This window comes from Zootoca vivipara, chromosome 7 (assembly GCF_963506605.1).
Source record: "Zootoca vivipara chromosome 7, rZooViv1.1, whole genome shotgun sequence".
NCBI classification, from domain to species: Eukaryota; Metazoa; Chordata; class Lepidosauria; order Squamata; family Lacertidae; genus Zootoca; species Zootoca vivipara.
In genome coordinates this window covers 57,910,448-57,937,336 of record NC_083282.1, presented here as the reverse complement: position 1 = coordinate 57,937,336, position 26,889 = coordinate 57,910,448, and the positions used below count along the sequence as shown (strand labels likewise).

The window sequence follows — 26,889 nt, the reverse complement described above, 5'->3', positions numbered from 1 at the left end:
AAATTAATTGCTGAGATTGCACAATTGCTGGAAATTGGACAGGAAGAGATGGCTGCTTCAGTATTAAATGCATTTAGAATCAGAACTAAAAATAAGAAAGGAAAAAAGTTCCCAGGAGATTGCTTAATTATTTTCAAAGACAAAGAAATGAGGAACAGAATTTTGATCATGAATAGAGAGAAGAAATTATATATTGATGGTTATTGTATTTAAGGACATCCCACTTCGTCTGTTGAAAAAACACCAACCATTCAGACCTCTGACACAAACATTAAGAAGAAATGAAATCTATTTTAAATGGGAATTTCCAGAAGGAATCTCCTCCTTTTTTTTTACAAAGAGAAGAAGTTCAAATTAAAGAATATGGATGAAATAAGGAAATTCCTTAGAAGATATAAAGAACTGGACAAGGAAGAATAACTAGCAGCAAGTGTGAAGGCAATTCCGGAGCGGGAAGAAGATAGTAATAAATTAATAAATTAAGACAAGAAGAAGAAGAGGAAGAAGAATTTTCATTAATTATCAATCAAGAGGTAGAATGGAAAATCAAAAGGACGAAGCAGAAAAATTTTGAACATGCAAACAAAGCAGGAAAATGGTTAGCATGGCAAATAAAGAAAAGGAAGTCCCAGAATATAATCAATAAGATTAAAATAGAAGAAAAAATAAATAGAAAATCTGATGGAAATTAGGAAAAGTTCTGTAAAATTTTATAGACAATTGTACAAAAAAACTGGAAAGAATAACACAGGAAAAATGGAAGAATATTTAAATAAGAAAGAAGTGCAACAGATTCTGACAGACAAGAAAGACCGACTGAATGAGATGATTGAGGAAGAATAAGTACTGAAAGCAATTAAAAACTTAAAGAGCGGGAAGGCACCAGGACCGGATGGATTTACAAAATATTACAAAAAAACTCAGTTCCACCCTACTTGTACCTCTCAAAGAAGCAATGAATAATATATTGAAAAAAGGAGAATTTCCAGAGACATGGAAAGAAGCATATATTACATTAATACCTAAACCAGATTCAGAGTTACTACAAGTTAATAATTATAGACCTATTTCACTATTAAATAATGATTACACATTTTTTGCTAGTATTCTTGCATGTATTAAAAGAGGTAATACATGAAGATCAAGCAGGCTTTCTACCTGGCAGGCAGATGAAGGATAACATAAGAAACACCATAATTATTATTGAATATCTGACAGCCATGAATGGAAAGCACACAGCATTGATTTTTGTTGATGCAGAAAAGGCCTTTGATAATATATCTTGAGAATTTATGATTAAGAATCTGGAGGTAATGGATTTAGGACAATGGTTTATAAGAAGTGTAAAAGCAATATATTTGGAACAAAAGGCGAAACTCATAGTGAATAATGTATTGACTGAAAATATTGAAATTACTAAAGGTACAAGACAAGGGTGTCCACTGTCGCCATTACTTTTCATTTCGGTCCTTGAAGTCCTCCTGAAGACAACAAGGCAAACAGAAGGAATTAAAGGAATAACGGTCGGAAGAAAGGAACATAAAGTGAAAGCCTTTGCTGATGACTTGGTACTAACAAAAGAAGAACCATTAGATAATGCTAAAGCAGCATTAGAAGAAATGGAAGAATTTGGACAAGTCACAGGTTTTTAATTAAGTAGGAAAAAGACTAAAATGTTAGCAAAAAAGTTGGACAAAGGAATGTTAGAAAAGATCCAACAACAAACAAACATAGAGGTAGTCAAAAAAGTTAAATATTTGGGAATTTGGTTAACCTCAAAGAATATAAATCTATACCAGAGATTTCTATAGAACAGTGTGGAATAAAATAAAGAGAGACTTGGAAGTGTGGGAAAGAATGAAACTATCACTTTTGGGTAGGATATCTGTAATCTGAACGTGCTATTGAAGATGTTGTTTTTGTTTCAATCGATTCCAATAATCAAAGGGACAGGTACATTTAAGGAATGGCAAAAGATAATTTCAAGATTTAACTGGCAGGGGAAGAAACCGAGAATTAAGATTTAAATTATTAACAGACACTAAAGAAAGAGGTGGCTTCATCCTGCCAGATTTGAAGTTGTACTACGAAGCAGTAGTACAACTTCTGCCTTTGTTGGTTAAAGGAATGGATGTTACTGGAAAAGGCAGATTTATCAGACCTAGAAGGACATGACAACAGATTTGGGTTGCATCCATATTTATGGTATGATAAAACGAAGGTACATAAAGGTTTTGGAAACCACATATTCCAAAAGTCTCTCTACGAAGTATGGGATAGGTATTAAAACCTATTGGAAAGGAAACACCCTGGTGGTTATCACTGTTAAAAGCTATGAGTGTGAAAAAAGAAAACATGAATAAAAATTGGGTAACATATGAAATGTTACTCCAAAACGATGGTAAAAAATGAAATTTAAACCATATGAGGAGGTGAAAGAATTTGTGAATGATTGGCTACATTATTATCAAATTAATGAAAAGTTTAAGGAGGATCTGGGGAAAAATGGATTTCGAAATATTAAATTGTAAGTTTGAGAAAGAAATATTGAATAATAAATTTAAAATATTGTCAAAAATATATAAAATATTGTTGGAATAGCAGTTGAAAGATGAAGAGGTGAAGTTGGTTATGATTCATTGGGCAAAAGATTTTGGATATAATATTATGTTAGAAGACTGGGGGAAACTATGGAAAGAAGGAATAAATTTTATAGCATGTTATGAAAATGATGTATAGATGGTATATTACACCGGTTAAATTAGCCAAACTTTATAAGGTAGATAATAAATGTTGGAAAAGTAAAGAAAAAGAAGGTACCTTCTATCATATGTGTTGGGAATGTAAGAAAGTGAAATGCTTTTGGGACATGATTTATAATGAAATTAAGAAAATGTTGAAATATACATTTAAAAACCTGAAGCTTTTCTATTGGGAATTATAGGTACAGATGTTAAAAAACAAGATGCTAAACTTTTCCAATATGCAGTAACTGTGGCAAGAATTTTAATAGCATAGAAATGGAAACAAGAAGAATTACCAACAAAGGAAGAATGGTTGATGAAGTTAATGGAGTATGCTGAATTGGCCAAAATGGTGGGACCAGAAATTCATCAAAGAATGGACTAAATTCGTAGGTTATTTGAAAGACAATTGCAGTCAATTAAATATGTTGGTAGGAATGCAATAAGCTTTGTAAGTTAAATTAGAAAAATCATTGATGAGATGGAATTTAAATGATATAATTTGGATGTTATAATTTTAAGCAGTGGTTAATTAGTTGTTGTTGTTTAGTCGTTTAGTCGTGTCCGACTCGTCGTGACCCCATGGACCATAGCACGCCAGGCACTCCTGTCTTGCACTGCTTCCCGCAGTTTGGTCAAACTCATGTTCGTAGCTTCGCGAACACTGTCCAACCATCTCGTCCTCTGTCGTCCCCTTCTCCTAGTGCCCTCAATCTTTCCCAACATCAGGGTCTTTTCCAGTGAGTCTTGGTGAGGTTAATTAGTTAAAATACAGCAATTGGTAATGACTATAAGAAAATCATAAGGAAGGATTGAAGGAAGTCAGGGCCTTTAAAAGCCAAAATATATAAGATAAAAGGAGAAAATGTAATAGAAATTACCATTGTATTATTGTAAAATGAATAAAAAATGATTTGGCAAAAAAACCAGTGGCAGTGTAAATTTGATTAAAAGTCTTGGGATTATTATTTTTCAAATCACCTGCCACCAAAATTATATCAATGAACATGTCAGCTAAGCTGTCATTCTGGAGAAAACCCTTTCTCTAGTTTCCACGAGACCTCAGATAAGATAGTGGGGAAACTCAGAAAAAGGCCTCTGCTTCAGAAATTTGTGTATGGACAGGACCATGTACAGAAAGGATTATCCTTCTGTACCTGGTCCCAAGATGTGAACAAGCTTAAAACAATTTGGAATTGTGCGTAGAAATGGGGTTGGAGGCACTGCAGTTTCTGAAGCACCGCGGGGTGAGAAAGTGCTAGCTATTATGGGTGGGCCTGATAGGACTTGAAGTCCATAAACATTTGGAAGACCAAAGTTTCCACACTCCACAGGAACAACCAGTGACAATGCTGAAACAAGGGGCAACCCCAGACTGCAACCAGGAGCCATGTGTCCCATTTCGCCACTTGAGGTGAAATAAGAAGTGCTGCCTGACCACCTGCCGGTGGAAAAGCAGCACCAGCATTGGTGCCAATTGGCTTCACCCTGCCTCATGTGTGGGCTGGGCAACCCCATTCAGAACAGAGTGAACACCAGTGCCTGGGTAGACGAAGCATTCAGATACTGTAACTTGACCTTGTCTGAATATTCAGCAAAAAAGGGGAAATTAATACATGTTTTTGTTAACAATATTTGTTAGCTCTCGTTTAATAAAAAAAAAGTATACTGCATTTCCTTTAAAATTTCAAAACAGCCCCCATAGCGAGGTTGTGAGAATATCAATTTATTATCTACAAGGAGAGTGTATTTATTTAGATAAAATGTTGTGGACCTTAGAAGTGCAAAACAGAAAGGAAAAGAGGAGTTTGGTGGTAAGAAAACTTTTACCTTGTTTGTGGACATGTCATAAAAGCCAATTTAAATGCTGGGATCAATGTAGGTAATATGCATGCTAAAAAGAAGAAGAAACACACACCACCATTCTAGTAAAAAAGCCCACAAAAGGTCAATAAAACTGATGCATAATTAAAAACAGCATAGAAAATGCTCTGCAAATATTACTAATAAACATTTCACACTTGAATGTACTTAACAATAAAATACATTAAACTGTCCTTTGGTGATCAGAAGTCATTCTAAGACCAAACTACTTATTATTAGGGTGATTTGTTGTCTTTGTTGTTTTGTTATGGGATTGGTGGTGATTTGTTTTCTTTGTTGTTTTATTATGGGAACCTATCTGAAATAACTATGATGCCAAAATTCTAAATTTACAGTTTCACAGACAGGATTATTATGAAAATGATCCTACCTCTTTGAATGTTAAGGTAAAACTTGCCAGCAAATTTAGTTGGATTGCTTCCTTAGGGGGGTAATACTAACTATACAGTGGTACCTCTGATTAAGAACTTAATTCGTTCCGGAGGTCCGTTCTTAACCTGAAACTGTTCTTAACCTGAGGTACCACTTTAGCTAATGGGGCCTCCCGCTGCCGCCCTGCCACCGGACCACGATTTCTGTTCTCATCCTGAAGCAAAGTTCTTAACCTGAGGTACTATTTCTGGGTTAGCAGAGTCTGTAACCTGAAGCGTCTGTAACCCGAGGTACCACTGTACTTGGGAGTAAACGCCACTGAGTTTAAATATGTATCTCAAAGAACCCAAAGAGGAGATTAGACAAATGATGAGCAAAGATTTGAGCATTGATGCCAAGCTTCGGAAATATGAAAAATTGTGCACACTGTTGGTGCTTTGTAAATGTTTGGAATAAAGTATTTGTGTTTATATGTAAACACAAACAAACAAACAGTCCTTGAATAATCCAGAGTCAGTGCAACAAAAAGAAATTCCTATTTAGGGGGGAAAATGGGGAAAACATCTAGATAATCAACTGACTATAAGCACTTTTAAGGCCCAATTTCAATATGGAGAATTAAACTCTACAATGAAACTTCAAAATGCTTATCTCTGGCTGCATAGTGCCCAGCTTTCTATGATCCCATAATATTATTGTCATTTTTCACATAGCAATGTTTTATACCATTTCATATATTTTTGCATATGAAATTGTATAAAATATCAGTATGTAAAAAACTATAATGCACCGCCATGTTTCCCCCATTCATTTTCAAGAAATTACATACCAGCTATAAGTAGTTTCAGGAAAACACCTAGAAAAGAGAGGAAAATGGTTCTAATAAGCAAATGTCTAGGAATAAAACCTTGTAAGACTAGTTATAGAAAGGCTACTCATTCAGACTGGCAGCCACATCAGAAATGGCTTATAAACTGAACTACTGCAGCTCAAGGTGGATTTTATATCAGAGCTGGTGGGTATGTTTACTCAACTCATTTTCACACACACACACCATACATACACAATGGGCACTTCAAAATTTATCTTATATTAAGAAACCACATGGGTTTAACAGAATAAATGTTGACTTTACATGACTCATTAATCTCAAATTATAATTGTTTTTTGCTGTGGTAAAATACTAAAGTTGCAAATCTCATTTTAAAATGAAATACTTGATGATTATGCAAACCATTTACAGATTCTCACAAACAGGAAACTAATTTAATTTGTTGCCTGTCAACTATATCAAACAACTACTTCAGAAGCTTCTGGGAATGTGTGTTGGGGTAGGAGAGAAAGTGCAGAAACTGATGTTTGCTTTGCTGTCTGCCAGTCACATGGAGCAGTCGCAGCAGCTACTTGAGGGACTTCTTGAATATGTGTGCATGGTAGCAGGTTTTTGCCTTTTCAGTAGTGGCACCCATCCTGTGGAATGCCCTCCCTTCAAATGTCAAGGAGATGAGTAACTATATAACCTTTAGAAGACATCTGAAGACAGGCCTGTATAAGGAAGCCTTTTAACATCTACCGGTAATGTTTTATTATGTTTTTATATATGTTGGAAGCTGCCTACAGTGGCTGGGGCAACTCAGTTAGATGGGTGGGGTACAAATACTGAAATTGAAATGTGGGAGTGGGGGAAGAAGCTGCTGCTTGAGATGGGCCTCAGGTGGATTTCTTGCTCTGAAACTGAAGAAAGCAAGGAAGCAGGTTTTGATTGTTGAATGAGGTTGGTTAATTTGTATTTGTATGTTGACTCATCATTTTTTTTAATTTTAATTGTGGGTAGGGGCCTCAAAAGCTGGGGTGCCCTGGGTTAAGAGACAAATACCCAGTTCCATAGTTGCACCTCAACCATTTCCACTCTGAATTTGTTTTAGTCTGTAAATTCCAGTCTGATAATTGTATTGGGTCTTGGGGTTTGTGAGTGGACAATTCAACCACTAACAAGACCCAATTCCACATACAAATGGATATTACATTTTCATTTCAACTAAATATCCATGCATACAAATATACATGTGTCAATGCCCTAAAAGCATCAGTTTTAACTGAGTGCAAGATGTGTCACCATGGCTGCTGCATCACTAATGAGTAACCATCTGAACACAGAATTTAACCCAATGCAGTAGACATTCCTGATCTGGCTATCGATGCTGGATGGTAATGGTTGGGACAACACTAGTTTCTAAGTCATGTTTCAAATGTCCATGTCAAAATTCTACCTTCTGACTGAAGAGAGAACACTTGTGATTCAGCACCAGGAATTTGGGATGCAAAGAGCAGTTCAGAAGTGCCTAGTGCTGACAATTTACAATATAGCCTTCAGAGAAGGTTGTTTGCCCCTGAACATCACCTTTGGGGTGAGTAAATTCAGCTTGCAAGATCTTCAGATAGACTGACTGGGTACTAAACAAATATTACCTGAAAGATGTTATAAAAGTAAGAGACAGAATAAACATTACCAAAGACTTCTGGAAGCTTGACTTCCGATGGGCTAGTGGTACCCAGGATTCATTCCATATCCACATTTTTATCTAGAGCGTTGCAGTCCAGAGTTCTACATCCAAAAGAACTTCTACAGCATGGCTCTTCAAGAGGTTGTGAACACAAAGGGCCACTTTATGGATGTCAATGTCTGTCAATGTCTGTGTTATTGGGAGGAACATGGTATAGCTCTCTTCTGGATGTCCCACCCTTGCTGATAAGCCAGAGGCTGGCCCAGTCTTCCCTGGCCTAGTGGTGCTTGCCAAGTGATTTTTCCATGTGCCCCCTCAACTTCACCATTCAGGCATTCGCCTTCAAACCGTAGCTGATGTCTTCCTACAGGTCTACATGGATAGGCATGGACTATATCTTCAGATACTACCACTGTTCAGCTTGGCTGCTTGTGAAAAGGCTTTGGCCATTTAAAGTTAAGGTGGAGGTCCCTCCATACCTTGCTAGATATGGATGTCATTGTTGTCTGCTGTATCCTGCTCAAAAGCTGCAAGACTCTTGAGAAGTACCCTGATGTGCCTAAGCTTGGAGATGAGATGGATGCTGTACCCATAGGCATAGACCAGAATGTTAACACAGTTCCAGTTAACCGATGACAAGTATGTATGCATGTGTAAATAAAACCATATATGTTTTTGCAGGCACCACAGTCATAGAGGTATGCACTTGCAACCCCAAATCTCTCACCAGTCAGAGATTTAGGATTTATAACAGTATTTTCAGAAATAAAATGCTTACTCAGACCACAAGTTGGAATATTAGGCAACCATTTCTTCCCACCGATGTAATTAATCTTAGATGATCCGATCAAAATATATCCAGTATTACATTCAATAGTAACTTCATCTCCAATGTTGTAGTATTCTTTCTCCCCTTTGATTATTCTTCCATTATGGATATAGAGTTCAGTAGTGTCTGGTGCTGTTCTAGCTGAAAACACACAAAAACTATTAAAAATAATATAAAGCAGTACTAAACTACACACAAAATAGGGAAAAAATTCATACTTGTGCAACTTTATTTTGCAAAATGCAGAATGTTCTATAAAATGATATGCTATTTTACATCTGTCAGAAGTCTCTGGGAGCTGCCATTAGGATATTTGGAGTCAAATGTCAACAATAAGCAGATGACACCCAGCTCTGTCTCTCTGTTCCAAGTGAGCATTCATTCATCATCCAGGTGGCATTGTTGCTGCTTTCTCCTGGGATGGGGCTAAAAGGAAGATTTTTAGGTCATGTTTGCAAAGCTTGGTGTGATGCATCCTATTAGATATTGATAGCTAGTTTGTAGATCCTTGGAAAAAGTTAAAGAGAGTGTGCAATCCAGTTCACAGCCACAGTATTGTACCTTCTCTTTTACTTCTTCCACTGATCAACTCTGCAACCCTGGCCTATTTGTCATGGTTCTAACCCCATCCCATTATTGCATTGTGCAAAATGAAAGGATTCCAAAGTTGCAGCTTTTGCTCTATCACTCCAATGAAATTTTTCATTAATGATTTATTTTTATATTAAAAACGTTGTATAAGAACTGAGTGGTTTGGAACACTTCTATTTCAGGCCTTCGGCATGCTGATGCTATTGCAGTTATCTCCATGACATTAATTTGAATATGGAAGTTACTGAGCAACTAAGTTTTGTATGAAACAGCACCTATTATTACTGCAAAGACTAAAATTCTAGGTATTGGCAAGAAGAAAGCTCATATATGGAAGTTGGGCAATCCTATGGCCAGCCACATTCATGTAAGCCACATTCAGTACTAACTTTCATGCAAAGAGACCCAGAACTGAATCTCTAATCAGGGACAGGATATGATGAGATGCACACAGCAACTAGCATACCACTAAAATAAAAATATCAACTGTAATTGGTATTAAAATATATCATTTTTAGTCCAACAGACCAATGCAGCCAATGTTCTGGAAAGCAAATGAAAGCATTCATGTAAATACTGTAGACGTAACAGACGTCTGTCAAATTGTACTTAAGATACCTTTGCCCGGGGGGGGGGGGATTAGACAAGGACCAGGTTCAAATCCACAGTAAGGCATGAATCTACCTAGGTGACCTTGGGCCATTTACTGTCTCTTGGCCTGAACAGCATATTGCTGTTGATGTGCAGATAAAATTGGGAGACATAGACCTATGTACACCACCCTGATCTCTATGCAAGAAAGGTGGAATATAAATGTAATAATGAACAAAAAAAGTAAACAAAAAACTGATGGAAGAATGAAGCAGCTTCAGAAGATGTCAAGACCACATATAACGTTGTGGGTGTGCCTGCCCATCTGTGATTTAGATAATGGGGAAATATCTGTCTTGAGTATGGCTTTAAAAGGAACATTTATATGGGTTCATACACATACAGAAGCATGGTTGTATAGGAGGATCCCACTGATTGTAGCCTTTGCATTTTATGGTCATCTTTGTGGTTCCATCAAAAAAAGAATGGTTTGGGTGGCAGTAAACTAAGACGATATCTCCAATTTTGTATTCAGATTGCAATGGATGCACACTCCCTTTAGGCATTACTGGAGCACCACAATTTTTCGAAAAAACTATAACGAGAGAAATAAAACTGGAATATATAAATGCAAGACTAATAATATACAATCTGTCACAAGATTCAAGATGCTGCCATTGTGTCAGGTACCTGGATTTTTGAGCAGGGCCGTCTTAACCGTTGGCGCTAGGGGTGCATGGCACCTGGGCACCGGGCTCTCAGCGGTGCCAGGTCGAGAGTCCAGGGCTGAGTGTTGAAGTCCGGGGAAGAGCCTGCAGGCTCTTCTGCTGCAGACGGCTCTTCCCCGGACTCCAACTCTCACCTCCAAATTCGCACCAAGACGCCCGCAGCAGAAGAGCCTGTAACACTCCGACGGGCTCTCCTCCGCTCAGCTGTCAGCTCTTGCCCCAGCTGCATGGCGGCTAACTGTTTCAGTGCTGCGCCTGGAGCACCGTATAACGTGGCGCTACGTGACGCATCCTGTTGCATGCACTGAGCTGCGGGTTCCTTTGCTGGATTTTTTGCTGTCGGCGCATACTCCCAGTGCCGCCCAACGTGGGGTGCCAGTGCAGAACGATGGGGAATGCAAGCGGCAGTGGAGGAAACATCTCCGGATGGGATCTGCCGCGCGCCGACAGCAGCAACAAATCCCGATGAATAGGAGCACGCAAATCCTGTCCAGAGATCTTTCCTCTGCTGCAGCTTGCATTCCCTGTCATTCTGCACTGGCACCCCATGTTGGAAGCATGCGCTGACAGCGGAAAAGCCAGCAAAGGAACTCGCAGCTTGGCGCATGCAACAGGATGTGCCGCGCAGCGCCGTTACACGGCACTCCGGGCGCTGCATGCGCAGCCAAAACAGTTAGCCGCCATGCAGCGGGGGGGGGGAAGGGCAGCGGGCAGACAGCACGGTGACTGTGCCACCCAACATTTTGTCACCCCCCCGAATGGAAACCCACCCCCTCCTCAAAAAAAAGGTCAACAACTCTAGGCAACCTAGGAGCACTAGGCAGATCTTTGCACCCCGGCGCCGCATATGCTTAAGACGGCCCTGTTTTTGAGCTCTGTAAGAAGGCACAAAACAGTTTACTACCAATTTTGTCATGGCCAAGTCATGCAAACCCTATTCTTTTGAACACAACAGGAGAAAAATTAATTCTTAAACTTTTGTTCTTGAAATGTTTTCTGTGCAGTCACACATTGGGCATGATTGTAAAACAAATGCTATTAGGCAAACGGGATAAGAGTTATCCTTTTAGAAACAAATGACTAACACATCTATGTGACGACTGAAGCTATAAAATCTCTGTGTAAGCTAGATTTCAGTGGACTTCTTTAAAATACTGCATTTGGGAAGGTGTAGGTTCTAGACCATTTGGGAAGGTATAGGTCCTAGGCCAGGGGTGGGGAATCATCCACCCTCCCTTTCTCTAAGGAATGTGTATACATGCTGGGGTGGGTATAAAGCCAAGGTTGGATTCACCAGCATTGGCTAAATGTGAGGTACTTGCTGAATGCAAGGTAACATGCTTTATGGCGATAACATAGCATGGCGAGCTAGCATGGTAAAGTGCTAGTGGATATCTATAAACTTGGGTCTTTACAATATTTATTTCTAAAACCACAAGAACTGAATTATAGTAGATTAGTTCCTGATGCAGTAGCATCTCTTAGATTTTATGTAGCTAGTGTGTTTATTTTTTGTCTTGTGTCATGAGACATTGAACAGTTTATATAATTTGAACTGAACTGTCTGGGCAAAGAGTTTTCTGAACTGGGAACTCTGGAAAAGGCTGACTACTGGAAAGGAGGAAGAACCTGACATTCTGCTGGATGACTCTGCTAGAGCTGTGCAGACTCTGCTGATCACACTGCTTGAAGTGTGGTGTAGTATCAACAAATGGATGGTGGGCCCAGTATAACAGGTTATTGGCCAACTGACTTCTATAAGTCTAGCAACGGTTCATGTGATGGGGCAGATGCTGAACACCAGCACCATTATTGGTTACCTGGATCACTGGGGCAGCAGCAAACTCAGAGCTGCAAAGGTGCACCAGTGAGGCTGTTGCTGCCACTCTAGCAGTCCTACGGTTACGGACACACAGCCCCAACCTAGCCTTTGCTGCTTGTTACTTAACTGAGCTGAACTTGCAGCTCCATACAGCAGCCTCTTTGGATTACACCTTTTGATTACCTTCTGCCTTCGATTCCTTAATTTTCTCCTCCTAGCACTGGTGAACTCCAGACACTACTTCCTACTATGATTTTACTTTCTGTCTTCTCCCCTGGAGCTAATACATGCAAAACTAATAAATGTGTTTTCAGATTTGGACTGCCCCTTCTTCTGCATTAGTGAGCCATTATTGTACTAATGTTTAAGCAACTAAAGCTCAATTGGTTCTCTGAACTTGGTGAGATATAACACCAAAATACACCTTGGTGACCAACATTTTTACTCCTTTTTTAACATGTCAGTTCCCTATGTTTAAATGGTTTTTTTTTATTGTGGAATGAGAAAAAATATACGTATTCTAATCCAGTGCTTTTTTCAAAGCCTTACTCTTTTTGCAGGTTGGCACTTCAGGGACCCAAGAACTGTTCTTCTCACAGCGAATGAAATAACTGCCGATTAAAAAGTATCCAATTTTACATTCAAATGTAATAATGTTGCCATAGGTATAGGAATCTCTAAATCCATTTAATTTTATTCCATCCGGAACTACTGGATTGTCACACATAATCTCTGAAAGCGAAAAATAAAATTAAAAAGCAGAACTCAATAAAAACTAGAAAAATTACATTTCTGCTCTCTTGAGAATGGGGTATGTTTTTGATTAAACTTATTAAAAATTATTCTCTCCCAAATCATTAATCTAGATCAGGAGTGGCCAACCCTTTTTTGGTCCAAGGGCCATGTTTACCGTTGGCTAACCCAATAGATGGAGTAACATATATTACCATTAAAAAACAAATGTTTAGACTCACTTTATGTATTGGGTTGCTATAATTTTTTCACCATTCATAATTGTGCAACTTTAGTATAATCACCTAAAGGAACAGCCACTAAGGGTCCATGTTATGACAAGCACACTTGTCTTTTAAGTGGTCTTAGAACCGGCCACTTTCTGCAGGAAAAGCAGCCTCACTGAGCTTCAGTTCAGATCAGGATTGCAATGTGGATGGGAGTGTGGAACCTTAACCCCACACCATTTCCCCAGGCTCACCAGCAGCTTGTCTTTGCCCCCTGAATACATTGTTTACTGCATGTAGCACATTTCTGAAGAGGATCAGCTTTTCAGACAAGTGCTTTCCTGTTTGAGGAATACTTTTTGTAATGGTTGTGCAAAATTATTGGTTGATAAAATCTCCTGTGAGGGTTCAACATTATCTTTCTGCAAATTAGCTTTTGCACTATTGGGAAATCAGATTCCTAGCAATCAAACAGTTAACAGGAAAACATGAATCAGGAGTGCTGAGAGATATTCCAGTGCCCTGATATAAGCGCATATTCTGTTTTCCTCCAGCACTGTTCTATTTGTTCTTTTAATGTTTGGCTTATTTTCAAATATACATCTGTCTACAGTGATTTCTCCTTCAACAGGAAGACAAACATGGCAAAACACTGGAGTACTCAGGGAAGTAGAAAACACACACAACACATGTATTTATAAAATCCTATCAATGATCTGGACATAGCAGCACACAGCTTCCTAGCAAGTCAGTAGACTTTTTTAATAGCATCACTGCAGATAAAATTATTATGAAAAGAAAATTCAACCTCCACATGTAGGTAGAGGGAATTCCCCTCTCCACTGTGCTTTACCATTATGAGCAACAATATCACAATAAATGGAAGGTGCTACAAAGACCAATAAAGTCTCATTGCAATGGTATTTTATCACTATTTCTTATGGATAAGTCCCAGTCCCATTGTGAGAGTCATCAAGACTACCTGGAGGGACTGCACAAGAAATTCCTAGAAAAATATTGAACAATTTAGCAAATAGGCAAATCTTGGATAGAACTGTTGGGAGTCTGGTAAATACGCTGCACTGGTGTGCAGAGAGAAATAGTCTGGAGTGCATGTGGAGAACACAAGAAAACCTTAAGGTTTATTACTTATGACAATCAAAGCCATCTTGAGTACAAATCTCTACTCATATTTTGCACAAAAAGGGGTCCTGCAGGCCCCAGGCATGAGTTGGCCACCATTCTTATCACCTGCTGTCTTTGTTGTTGTCGTTTAGTCGTGTCTGACTCTTCGTGACCCCATGGACCAGAGCACGCCAGGCACTCCTGTCTTCCACTGCCTCCCACAGTTTGGTCAAACTCATGTTTGTAGCTTCGAGAACACTGTTCAACCATCTCGTCCTCTGTTGTTTCCTTCTCCTTGTGCCCTCAATCTTTCCCAACATCAGGGTCTTTTCCAGGGAATCTTCTCTTCTGATGAGGTAGCCAAAGTATTGGAGCCTCAGCTTCAGGATCTGTCCTTCCAGTGAGCACAAAGGGCTGATTTCCTTCAGAAACGATACGTTTGATCTTCTTGCAGTCCATGGGACTCTCAAGAGTCTCCTCCAGCACCAAAATTCAAAATCATCAATTCTTCGGCAATCAGCCTTCTTCATGGTCCAGCTCTCACTTCCATACATCACTACTGGGAAAACCATAGCTTTCCCCCCAAAAATAATATTTATTCATTTTAAAGCAACAATACAAAATGCAAAAAATGAGAAAAAGACAAAACAAATAGGCAAAAAAGAAAAACATAACAATTACAAGAATCTTTCTTCTTTTTACTTAACATTGTTGACTTCCTCAATTCCCCCCTCACTGGGTCCATTTTTAAATCCAACTTAAGCAGTTTTCATTTTATATCCTAAATCATTTTAACTTTTTTTTTCATTTTCTCTCAATTATTCCTAATCTATAAACATCATAAATCCTTAACCTATAATCATCAATTATCCTAGCCAATAATTAATTTCCCAACCGACTTCCGGTCTGGCGCCATCAGGGATCGGCGAGGAAACCTCGGGCTCCGAGGTTCCCTGCACTTCAGGGGGGGGGGAGAGCCGCTTGGGCAAAGCGCCCCCCCCGGAGAACTCCTGGATTGGGCTTTCCAGGAATGTGACAAGAGCAGACGGAGCGAGACGGAGCCTTGGGACATTCGCTTGCTCTGAAGTGCGAAGCTCCGTGCCGGTCTCAATTGAGCACCAGAAGCCTCCAAAATTCGATTTGGACTTGTAAGTAAATTTTTATTAACCAATTTGGGTTAAGAATTTGGACTTGGGAGGGGAATCCAAAAGAAAACGGAGGTCGTTTCCCCCCCCCCCACGAGATACCAAGATGCAGTTATTGAGCCTGCAGCCATCATGCTGAAACGGGACTCTGAATTTCTCTAAAAATCAAAGTGGACCCCTTCCCTGTGGCAGCGGAGCCAAAGGAAGGTGATTTATTTTATTTGTGTGGATTTCCGCAAAAAATTGGAACTTTGCATTAACAAGCTCTCCGGCAACCGGTGATGGGAAACTGGAGGCTTCGATCAGCTAATATTAGAACTCGTCTCTGGCACAACAGCCTAAACGCCATGTTGTAACTTGAGAAGACAAAGGATACAGACAGCCAAAACAACACCACGAGATGTGTGAGAAAGGGATACAAAGTGTATGGGAAAAAGTTCAAGAAGTGTTGACAGGAGTAAAAGAATACAGAAGACTTACAAAGTTATGGATTGAAACTCAGCGACTTCTCCCCACAGACAATTTTTAGACACAGGTTGAGGACATAGATCTTACAAGCATTAAAGTTGTAAAGGAGGAAGAACAAGAGGAGCTACAGATTTCGATCGATGTGCAAGCGGTGAGAGAGGTTGCACAGGACATACGTGATAACGGAGGAGCTCCAATGGGTGAGGAAGTCCAGGAACCGCTTTTCCCAGTGAGAGAGGGAAAACAGGTTATTGGGAAAGATGACCAAGATGTGACATTCAACAAAGTTGTGGCCGGGATTCGAACCTCCTTAGTGAGAAAAGGGAGGCAAGAACCAGGCGAAGGACATGCTAAATGGGGGGACAAGGAAAAGGAGGAACTGGAGTGGGGTTGGCAGAAGGATTGCTGGAAAGAGGAGGGTGGGCTGTTGTGGTCGAGAGATGGAGTGGGATGATTAATAAAGCATTGTAACTATGGGACGGATTAAATGGTCTGAATTGGATTGCATATAAGGAACTGATCGAGATACCCAGTGGAACGTCAATCGGGAGAAGGAGGGGGGATTTGGATTAAATTAGGTTAGAAATGAGGTACCAGAATTGTTAGAATGGAAAAGGTAGAATATTTTTTAAAGAAAATCAATAGGCTAAAGGGATTAATTAAAAGGAATAATTTGTGTAGTAATTTGGAGTAAAGGATTATATCTAAGTATTATTTTAAGTTTTAAGTTTTAAATTGTTAGTTCTGGAATAGTTAATCAGGAAAATTGCTAAGATGGGATATAATTAGACTCGGGAAGGGGGGAGCGGGGAAGTCGAAGTTAGGACAAAGATATTAAAATATCAAGATTGCATTTTGCTTATTTTTTCCCTCTTTTTCCCTCTTTTTCCCTTTCCCCCCCTTTTTCTTTTTTCCTCTGGAATTTTCTTTTTTTCTTTACACAATATTATATTATATGATGTGATGATGTGATGATTTTTATTTTAAATTGGAAAATGCCAATAAAGATAATTATAAAAAATAATTAATTTCCCAACCATTAATTTCCCATACAGGGGTGTATTTCACCCCTTAGCCTAAAATTAATTTCCCCAAAATATCTATAAATTCAAACATTGCATCTTCTATTCTAATAACATTTAATCACTTACATCTGATTCAGCCCCCCCTCCCCTGGACTCGGAGTCTCCCAGACAATTCAGCCAGTTCCATGAGTCAATCTAGTTTCGGACCATCTTAATCAGTCAGAAAATAACACCCAATATTACTCCTCCCCCCACACCCACTCTGTCAGAGCCTATCAACCACGCTTCCTTCTTTGTCCCCTGCTGTCTCCCCAATTCTCTAACTGTTACACAATACCAGCCACCTAAATTTCCACTTTCAATCCTTTCACAATTTTTATTCCCCTTAGGTTCTGACCCCAGTATGGATCCTGCTCTCCCTCTCTCACTGGGAGGGCATTATTCCATACTGGTTCTTCTTTGAAGACCTTTAAAATCAAGCATGGGTCTTGTTTCCCCCCCCCTCACTGGGAGAACAATGTTCCATGCCTCTTCCTCTTCTTCTTTAGAATCAATTGCATTGTCCAGGACTGCTAAGTGTTCGTCTTTCTTCTCTATATTCTCTGGTAGAATTAGTCCTTTTTCAATTTCCACACACTTCTGGTTTATTTTTCCAATCTGTATTGTATTCTGTTGTACTTCACTTCTTAGCTCCCATAACAATTTCAAGAGTTCTTCTTGGAAATCAGAAGAGTCAGGTATTATTGTTTCTACTGGCATCTTGCCGTCTCAAATTTCATGGGCACAGCAAGAGTTGTAACACAGGAAATGGTGCAGTTTATATCTCCAATCTTCAGAAACCAAAGTTATGTCCAAACTGGCTGCAATTTAGCATTTTGAATTTTTGTTCATACATTTTTACTTTCATATGCCTTTGTGAAGAAAACATTTAACATTCAAAGTCATATATTTTATGATCTCTTCACTTTTGACAGTTCACAACCTCAAAGAGGTAAACACATTCCTTCCTTTTATGACGTCATAATGGCGGCTCACTGATCCTTACAGGATCCCGATTCCAGCGTACAGGGTGACTTTCCCCAGTCCACAATAAGACTTTTACAGGGATTTTTCTTCAGATCAACCCTTCTCCCCTTTACCCTGCCTCAGGGGGAGAAATCAGGTTCAATCTTTGGGGATTTGAAACTTCCTGTCAATCTTTCCAGCTTCGGGTAAAAGTAACTGCTTCTTGCTTCACTCAGTGGGGGAGATCGACTTCTGTTTTTAAAATCTCCTCCCGTGGCCAATTCTTTCAAATTTAAAGTTTTAAAGGCCCTTTTCTTTACTCACAATATCCAATGTCTTCAGATCTTTAAAATTTGGATAGAATCCACTGCTCCACAGGCTGCCGGCTCAGAGCTTCACGCTTCGAGGGTAGCGAATTGACTCACAAAGGCACCCACGTCTCCACTCCGTTCGCTCTCGGGTCCCTTATTAGGGCCTACCAGGGAGCAGAGGAGGTGTGTGGGGGTGCAGCTGAGCCCCCACATTCCCAGAAAGCTCTATCTAGGGCTCTTTTGGGGAGTCTACGCCGCTCTCGCGGCTCTCCCCTCCCTCACAGCGCCAGGGAATCACGTAGCTTGAGATTCTCTTGCTGAACAGCAGTGGCAGTAGACCGGAAGTCTTGGGAAACCCATAGCTTTAACCATATGGACCTTTGTTGGCAAAGTGATGTCTCTGCTTTTTAAGATGCTGTCTAGGTTTGTCTTTTCTTTTCTCCCAAGAGGCAGGCATCTGTTAATTTTGTGGCTGCTGTCACCATCTGCAGTGATCATGGAACCCAAGAAAGAAAAATCTCTCACTGCCTCCATTCCCCCCTCCCATTTGCCAGGAGGTGATGGGACCAGTGGCCATGATCTTAGTTTTTTTGATGTTGAGCTTCAGACCATATTTTGCGCTCTCCTCTTTCACCCTCATTAAAAGGTTATTTAATTCCTCCTCACTTTCTGCCATCAAGGTTGTATCATCAGCATATCTGAGGTTGTTGATAATTCTTCCGGCAATCTACAACTTCTTATTTCATTAGAGTTTATTTCTAAGTAAGTGTGGGTATGATCACAGCCACAAATTAAGAGGCACTTGATATTTCTTATGTTTAAAGCATTAGAGTAACTTTTTAGAAATCATAAAAATAAACAAACACGTTTTGAACAACACATACCATGACAGGGGTCTGACAACGGTGTCCAGGAACCGTTAATACATGTAGTTGTATTAGTTTGATCATGCACTCTTACAGCACCTTCTTTGCATTCATATATTGCTGAGTGGTCATATGTAATGATACCGACCTCAGAAAAGGGAAATATCGGTAAATCGTCAACACCACACGTCCCTGGATTCACATAAGAAGACAAAGATTAAATATGACACAAAAGCCTTTGGAAATAAAAGTGCTGTTTAAAATATTGAACAATTTAACAAATAGGCAAAACTTGGATAGAACTGTTGGGTGTCTGGTAAATATGCTCCACTGGTGCGCAGAGAGAAATAGTATGGAGTGGATGTTGAGAGCACAAGTAAACCTTAAGGTTTATTACTTATGACAAACAAAGCCATCTTGGGTACAAATCTCTAGTCACCTTCCCCCTCCCCACAAAAAAGTGGTCTTTGCAGGCCCCAGACATGAGTTGGCCACCATTCCTGTCACCTGCTGTCGTACTTATTATTATTTTATTAGAGTTTATTTCTAAGTAAGTGTGGGTACGATCACAACAATAAATTAAGAGACGCTTGATATTTCTTATGTTAAAGCATTAGAGTAACTTTTTGGAAAGCACAAAAATAAACAAACACGTTTAGAGCAACACATACCATTACAGGGGTCTGACAACGGTGTCCAGGAACCGTTAACACATGTAGTTGTGTTCTTTTTATCATGCACTCTTACAGCACCTTCTTTGCAGCTATATATTGCTATGTGGTCATATAGAATGATACTGACCTCAGAAAAGGGAAATATTGGTAAAATGTCAACATCACAGGTCTCTGGGTTCACATAAAAAGACAAAGATTAAATATGACACATAAGCATTTGGAAGTAAAAATGCTGTTTACAGTTTCACAACATTTGTTCTAAAAAACTAAATATGGGATAATTATAACAAACAATAATGAAAGAAAAACACTGACAATGCAATGAAAGTGTTTTAAGATGAGTTCATTAAACAGTGTGTATTAGCAGACACCTTTCACACTGAGGACTCGATATCCTTAACCTTCTCTTCTGCAAGCTCCAGTGAAACTAGCTCTGGTGTTCTTTTACACAGTTCTTGTTAATTTCAAATAAAATATTTCTGCTGGAATGCCTTTCGAAGAAAATGAGCAGAGCAATCCTTACAGTGGTAGATCTATCACAATTGCCTAAGCCAGGCCCATGCAAGGAGGTGGGGGAAACTGGGCACACTTTCCCCAGGCATCGGAGGTTAAGTGGGTTGGAAGGCCGCCACCAGGGGCCTGCTACACTTACACTGTCATGTCATGAGCATCCTAGGCCTCCCAGCCTAAGACAAGTTCTGCAAGGTAGGTGGTGGTGGTGGTCCTAAGCCCTGTTGGCTTGTGCCGTCCTTAGCAACTAGTTTTTTTTTTTTTTTGAGGTGGGGTGGGGAGGTTTTCTCCAGTGAGAAGAAATTAATTACCAGCTCTCAGTCTAGCACCGTTTCAGAACTCTTTGGCAGCTTGTCAGTGGAATGGAGGAACCCAGGATCCTCAGCCTTCCCAATGAGTTGTCAATCTACCTTTGACACATATTTATTTTTTTACATCTGCCGCAGGTCTAGGACAAAACCATCTTAATCTGATCCCATTAAAAAATTCCTCCAGCTAACTCTTTTCAACTGGAGTTTTCCCACAGAAAATAAAGAACATGTCTCTTTACTCTCTATAACACTTCTCAAGCTAAAACCTCTGTAGCAGTTGACAAGCAGTAAAATACATAGATACAGATCTTGGGCCCTCCTAATAGTAAAACACAATAACAGGTAGACATGAAGCACATACATACATACATACACTACTGTATCATAAAATAATGAACCCATAAATTAGCCAGGAATGAATCCAACATTCTGCCAGGACATGGGTTTGCGCCTCCTTACTGAAGCCCAGGAAGCATTTGCCCAGCTTAGTGAAGGAGGTGTGATACTAAGGAAAAAAAGAGCTGGTGCTACTGTGCACCCAGGGCCGTCTTAAGTATATTTGGTGCCCTGGCGCCATGGTGCGATGGATCCCTCCAGCGCCCCCGCCCCGCCATGGGCGTAGGCAGGGGGGGCAGGAGGGGGCAATTGCCCCCCCTAGAAGCAGGGCCACTGGCCAGCCTGCCCCACTGCCCGCCCGGTGCCGTCTCCCTTCTCCCTGGCTGGCTGTGGGGCGGGCGGCGGGAAAGCACCAGAGCCGCGCAAAGCGTTTGGCTGGCTTTCCCTCCCTCCGCCCCACAGCCAGCAAGGGAGAAGGGAGACCTCCCTTCTAGCCGGCTGGCTGTGGGGCGGGCGGAGGGAAAGCCAGGCAACCGCTTTGCGCGGCTCTGGGGCTTTCCCTCCACCTGCCCCAGCGATTGCAGAGGGGGAGGAGGGGATCGGAGCAGCCCGATTTCGGGCTGATCCTGGCTCCCCCTCGTCCCTTCCGATCGTGGAGGGGGAGGAGGGAGTCGGAGCAGCCCGATTTCGGGCTGATCCTGGCTCCCCCTCGTCCCTTCCGATCGCGGAGGGGGAGGAGGGAGTCGGAGCAGCCCGATTTCAGGCTGATCCTGGCTCCCCCTCGTCCCTTCCTATCGCGGAGGGGAAGGAGGGAGTCGGAGCAGCCCGATTTCGGGCTGATCCTGGCTCCCCCTCGTCCCTTCCGATCGCGGAGGGGGAGGAGGGAGTCGGAGCAGCCCGATTTCGGGCTGATCCTGGCTCCCCCTCGTCCCTTCCTATCGCGGAGGGGAAGGAGGGAGTCGGAGCAGCCCGATTTCGGGCTGCTCCGATGTGGCCCCGCCCCCGCCCCTTGCCCCCGCCCCTTGCTCCCCGCCCCTTGCCCCCCTGATTTTCATCCTGGCTACGCCCCTGCGCCCCGCCCCGTTTCCCAGCGCGGCGGGTGGGCCGGTGGAGCTGTGCGGCCGGGCCGGCGGGTGGGCGCAGCGCACAGCGCGGCTGCATAGGGTGCAGCTCCGCGGCAGGCGGGTGGGCGCAGCTATGCAGCGCCCCCCTGGCGGGGGCGCCACCCAGCCTCACCCTTGGGCCGGCCCTGTGTGCACCATTGTGTACCACCAGAAAAAAGCACTGTTTTTTTACAGAGGTGACCAGGAAAGGATCACACACCATTAATCTGATATTATCTGATTCACTTAACACAAATAACAAAGGATGCAGCCAGATGCACTTTGGCATCTGTGCTATGTCAAGAATAGACAGAAAGTCTTATTTGAGATGTGATGTAATGGAAACATGAATCTCATTTTTTTGTTGGGGTAGTTTTATTTCTCATGTTGCCAAATATCCTGTGTAGAATTTGTAGGCTTTGCAATTTATGGGCTGCAATCCAGAATCACCCTATGCCAGGTTGGGGTGTGTGTGTAGATGGAGTGAAGACATTTCTGGTGGCTCCTTTTGCTGGCAGTGTGCCACTCGTGCCACTCTGCCAGCAAAGATCTCCCCCTTTGTTCACTGAATTGTACTGGCAGGTGGAATGCTACTGGTGGTATCCCCTCCACCGGAAAGCCCTGAAATCCTGTATTCTGTAGTTCTGGTGGATCAAAAGGTGCTCTCAAAGCGCTTTGCTAGATAAGCAGCTATAAAGATGCTGCACAGTTTGTTTTGTCTTCTCTTGTTTATACGATTTTATGTATTGATATTAACCTTAAGTTCTTCATTCTACAGCTGCCCCCCCCATCAAGAAAATAAATAAAAATAGTTAACTAACTGACCTGTCGCGTTGCAGCTAGCCCGGTTCTGCCCCCCCCTCCCGCAAACACCGTTCCCTCACTGAGAATTTGAATTAGCTCATCCAAATTGTTTATTATGATAATGATTTAGGGAAGCACCATAGAATAAAGTAGAACAACCACACCGCTAATGCACTATTATTGTGTCAATCGCCCTAAAAGACCCCTCTGGGAGGCACCAAGGTCTTCCCCATGCGTGCTTCCTCGGGAGTAAGAAAGCAGCCTGGCCGAGAAAGTCCTCTTGGGATGATGGGCAGCCCAATTGGCTCTGCCGACGGAAGCCGCTGAGTGGGGCGGCGCGCAACCGCCTCTCGGCTGAGGAGGGCCAACACCTCGGCGCCACCTAGCGGGCTACCGGGGGTGGGACATCCCCGTTTACCTCAGGCGCCTGAAAGAAAGACCCGCCCACTCGCGCGCCGCTTTTTGCGAAGCCTCTCTAAGCTCAAGAAGAGACGGCGGGAAGGCGAGCGGGCGGGAGGGGAAGAGACAGGTGGCGGGGAGAAAGGGAGGCTCAGCGGTCGCTAGAGGCTTCGTCGTCACTTGCCTTCCTCGTAGTCACCCTCCAATCCCTGAGCCAGCAGGGACAGCATCAACAAACCCAAGAGCCGGCGAGTCCGCAGAAGCCCCCAGGGCGACCGTTGCATAACGCTGAGCTGGCGAGCGGCGACGGCGCGAGAAGGAAGGCTCACAACTGCGCGGGCGAGTGGCGTAAAAGCGTTCGGTTAAGGGCCGCGTTGCGGGGAGCGACACGCGATGCTCGCTTTTCAGCTCGTGTTCCCTGTTTCCCCCCCCCTATAGCATTTCCCACCTAGAGTGCGGGATGGATCCTTTGCAGGCTGTACTTTTTCAGTGGAAGATGACAGCTTGCTGCGAAAGACAGCGGTGGAAATCCAGGATTACAGTATATCGTATCTGTGATATGTTGGTGGACTGTTCCATCACTCTGAAAAAAGTGCAGAAATCATGCTCTCTCGCATCGAAGTACTCTATTATTGAGTGGGGGAAATATGGTTCCTGGCTGCTGCTTTATAAGGGTTTAAAAATCAATTTCATTTTAAAAAAATCCTAGACAGTGCAATGCATAGTTTTACTATGCCATGTGACAGGTTGAAGAGAGGGTCTAGACATGGCTGAGAAAGTGTGGTTTATGACAGCTATATAATGCAGTCCGGTATTGTGGGGTGATGCCTGTGGCTTATGACTAGTCAAATATGTAATTGACGGCTGTATCCTTTCATATCTTCCAGGACCCATCTTTTGGGGGTGCTTAGGGGGAGACACGGGCTACTGGAGAGCCATCTCTATTTGAACAAGTATTTGTCTTTTGGTTATTGCTGCTTTGGCTCTTCTATTTGATATACCGTATTGAACCTGACATTGTCTTTTGTTTTATCAGTCTTTCAAGGTTGACATTGTACTGATTTTCAATACAAACCAAATATGTTTTAACCAGATTATTAGCCACTTGGAATATAAATATATTCCAATAGATAGGGTGTAGTTTTGAGAGAGTGGCTGAGGTGGAATAATTTAGAACAATCCAGTGAAGATTTATTAATTTATTTAAAGCATTTGTTTATAATAAATAATAATAATAAAATTATTTATACCCCGCCCATCTGGCTGGGATTCCTCAGCCACTCTGGGCGGCTTCAAATAAAATATTAAAATATAGTTGTCCGTCAAACATTAAAAGCTTCCCTAAACAGGGCTGCCTTCAGATGACTTTAAAAAGTCTGGTTAGTTTTCTCTTTGACATCTGGTTGGGGGGGGCATTCCACAGGGCGGGTGCCACTACCAAGAAGGCCCTCTGCCTGGTTCCCAGTAACTTGACTTCTCACGAGGGAACCCCCAGAAGGCCCTTGGCGCTGGACCTCAATGTCCGGGCAGAACGATGGGGGTGGAGACGCTCCTTCAGGTATACAGGACCAAGGCCGTTTAGGGCTTTAAAGGTCAGCACCAACCCTTTGAATTGTGCCCAGAAACGTACTGGGAGCCAATGTAGGTGTCAGAGGGCCTGATGTGGCTACTCTAGAGTAACGACTCCAGCATAGTCTTTTTAGGCTTTTATTAAGTGCTGATTATTTACAGTGGTCAGAACGATCTATATACATGCTTGTCCCTCACAGTAGGTCATTCAAGACTGGTGTTATGTGGTCTCGGCGGCCGCTCCCAGTCACCAGTCTAGCTGCCGCATTCTGGATTAGTTGTAGTTTCTGGGTCACCTTTAAAGGTAGCCCCACATAGAGCGCATTGCAGTAGTCCAAGCGAAAGATTAACTAGAGCACGCACCACTCTGGCAAGACAGTCCGCAGGCAGATAGGGTCTCAGCCTGCGTACCAGATTAATCTGTGTACCAGATTAGTTTATTTTTTTGAATCTAGAATTGTTATAAAGTTGCAACAGAAATCTATTACACCATAGCCATATACAACAACCAGGATTGTCGAAAGTGCTGCATTTTCCCCATATCCCACAGAAAGAATTTATCAGATAAATCAACACAAACAGCTTTCATCTCTCCTAGCCAAGCTTTTCCTCATTTGAATGGAAGCACAGTTGGAATAAAAAAAAAAGACAGTGTGCTGTTAGCCTATGGGATGTTTATGTAGTAGAAGCAAGAGAGAGAAGAGGATAGACAGAGATGGGTGGACTTGACTCAAACTTGTTCTAGAGAACAGTAGAAGCAACAGGAAGTAGAGTTGCAGGAAATACAGTTGTACTAGGAGGAGCTGTAAACAGGATGTATCAACAGAAATTGATGTGGGCTTCTTTAAAGAATGTCCCTAAATCCATAACAATTATTACTGCCTACATAAATATTTGATGCAATGATGTATAATTAGTGGTTGACTGACTGTTGCTATCCACTTTTAATTGCTACCTCTCCCAGATGTAAATTGTGGCTTTAACAAAGCATGATTTGACAAACCGTGATTTATTTAGCTGGGATAGTTACATCTGAATTTCCCTGAATTTCCCTATATCTGAACCTTTGTTTTTTTCACCACGCTCTTTTGTAGGCTTCCAGGACCTGTCTTCTTTTACTTGTTACTCAGTATTAAAGTATCATAAACATTGATGGTGTTACTTAAACAATAATTTTAAAGTTTCAATTTGAGGATTAAGTTCACTATACAACTAGATGGCAACACATGACTTTTAAGCATGTAGCATGGAAATGTATCTAAGCAACTGCATGCAGGTCTTGATATCCGAACACAATGTTTTCTCATGAAATTGTTTGTTAGGCAAGCATTTACATGAGTTGACAATTTTCATTGATTCCTATGGGGAAATTCCTAGTGTGTTCCCAACCATGGAAATATGACTACAAAATGATGAAAAATCCTGGGAAAACCCTCTGAAACATCGAAAAAGGCAAACAAGGAAGGGAAAAATACTATTACAGTGGTACCTTGGTTTAAGAACAGCCCTGTTTACAAACAATTCGGTTTATGAACTCTGCAAAATTGGAAGTACTGTCCTGTTTTGCGAACTTTACCTCGGTCTAAGAATAGAATCCGAACGGTGGAAGGGCACCGGAGGCCTCATTAGGGAAAGTGTGCCTCGGTTTAAGAACGGTTTCGGTTTAAGAACGGACTTCCGGAACAGATTAAGTTTGTAAACCGAGGTACCAGTGTATCTAATCTCTCCACACACAACCACCCCAATGGTTTCTTGAGAAACAGCTGCCATAGACCGCTCACAGGCAAAAACCCAAAAGCTTATTTGTTTAAAGTAGCACACACAGGTTTGGCTGTTTAAATACCTGAATATGTCTGAATATGTGAGGTTTGGATACTAATTCTTTTCATATAACATGTCATGAACTAGCAGGACAACAGGGAAGAGAAAGAGGATCCTGGCAAGGGGTATACTTGTGACTGGTCAATACCAGGGCAAGCTGGGGGTGGAGGAGGAGAGGTTGGGGGCATAGAAAGTACTCACGGGGTGACAGAGGTCGGCAAGGTGATGGGAGTCACAGCACAGGAACCAGAGGAGCAGGACCCATTACCCAGAGCCGGAGGGGCTCCCATCTCCATGAACATGGTGGGCTCTAAGGCATAAGGAGCAGGAGCAGATACATTCCAGGAGGTTGAGACAGGCAAGGGCAAACAGCTCAACTCATTAGCTGGCCAG

At 41.8% G+C, this 26,889-nt stretch overlaps 1 protein-coding gene across 1 annotated transcript; it reads right to left on the bottom strand.

Moving 5' to 3' along the window:
• Window positions 1-1,458: 1,458 nt before the first annotated feature.
• LOC118088523 (complement receptor type 2-like) lies at window positions 1,459-23,390 on the bottom strand. Its single transcript, XM_060277484.1, has 6 exons — window positions 23,291-23,390; window positions 12,615-12,797; window positions 9,919-10,110; window positions 8,283-8,474; window positions 5,830-5,856; window positions 1,459-1,481 (listed from the first exon to the last, which is right to left on the bottom strand). The coding sequence occupies exons 1-6, from the start codon at window positions 23,388-23,390 to the stop codon at window positions 1,459-1,461; spliced, it is 717 nt and encodes a 238-aa protein (XP_060133467.1).
• Window positions 23,391-26,889: the final 3,499 nt, after the last annotated feature.

What these genes read in the sequence shown, in the direction of transcription:
- LOC118088523 (XM_060277484.1), bottom strand. Translation starts at nt 23,390, where the DNA reads ATGCAACGGTCGCCCTGGGGGCTTCTGCGGACTCGCCGGCTCTTGGGT. An exon ending in AGTGCCAACCTGCAAAAAGA is followed by an intron (nt 10,111 to 12,614) that starts GTAAGGCTTTGA and finishes CTCTCGTTATAG; the next exon opens with TTTTTTCGAAAAATTGTGGT. An exon ending in TATTCCAACTTGTGGTCTGA is followed by an intron (nt 5,857 to 8,282) that starts GTAAGCATTTTA and finishes TCTCTTTTCTAG; the next exon opens with GTGTTTTCCTGAAACTACTT.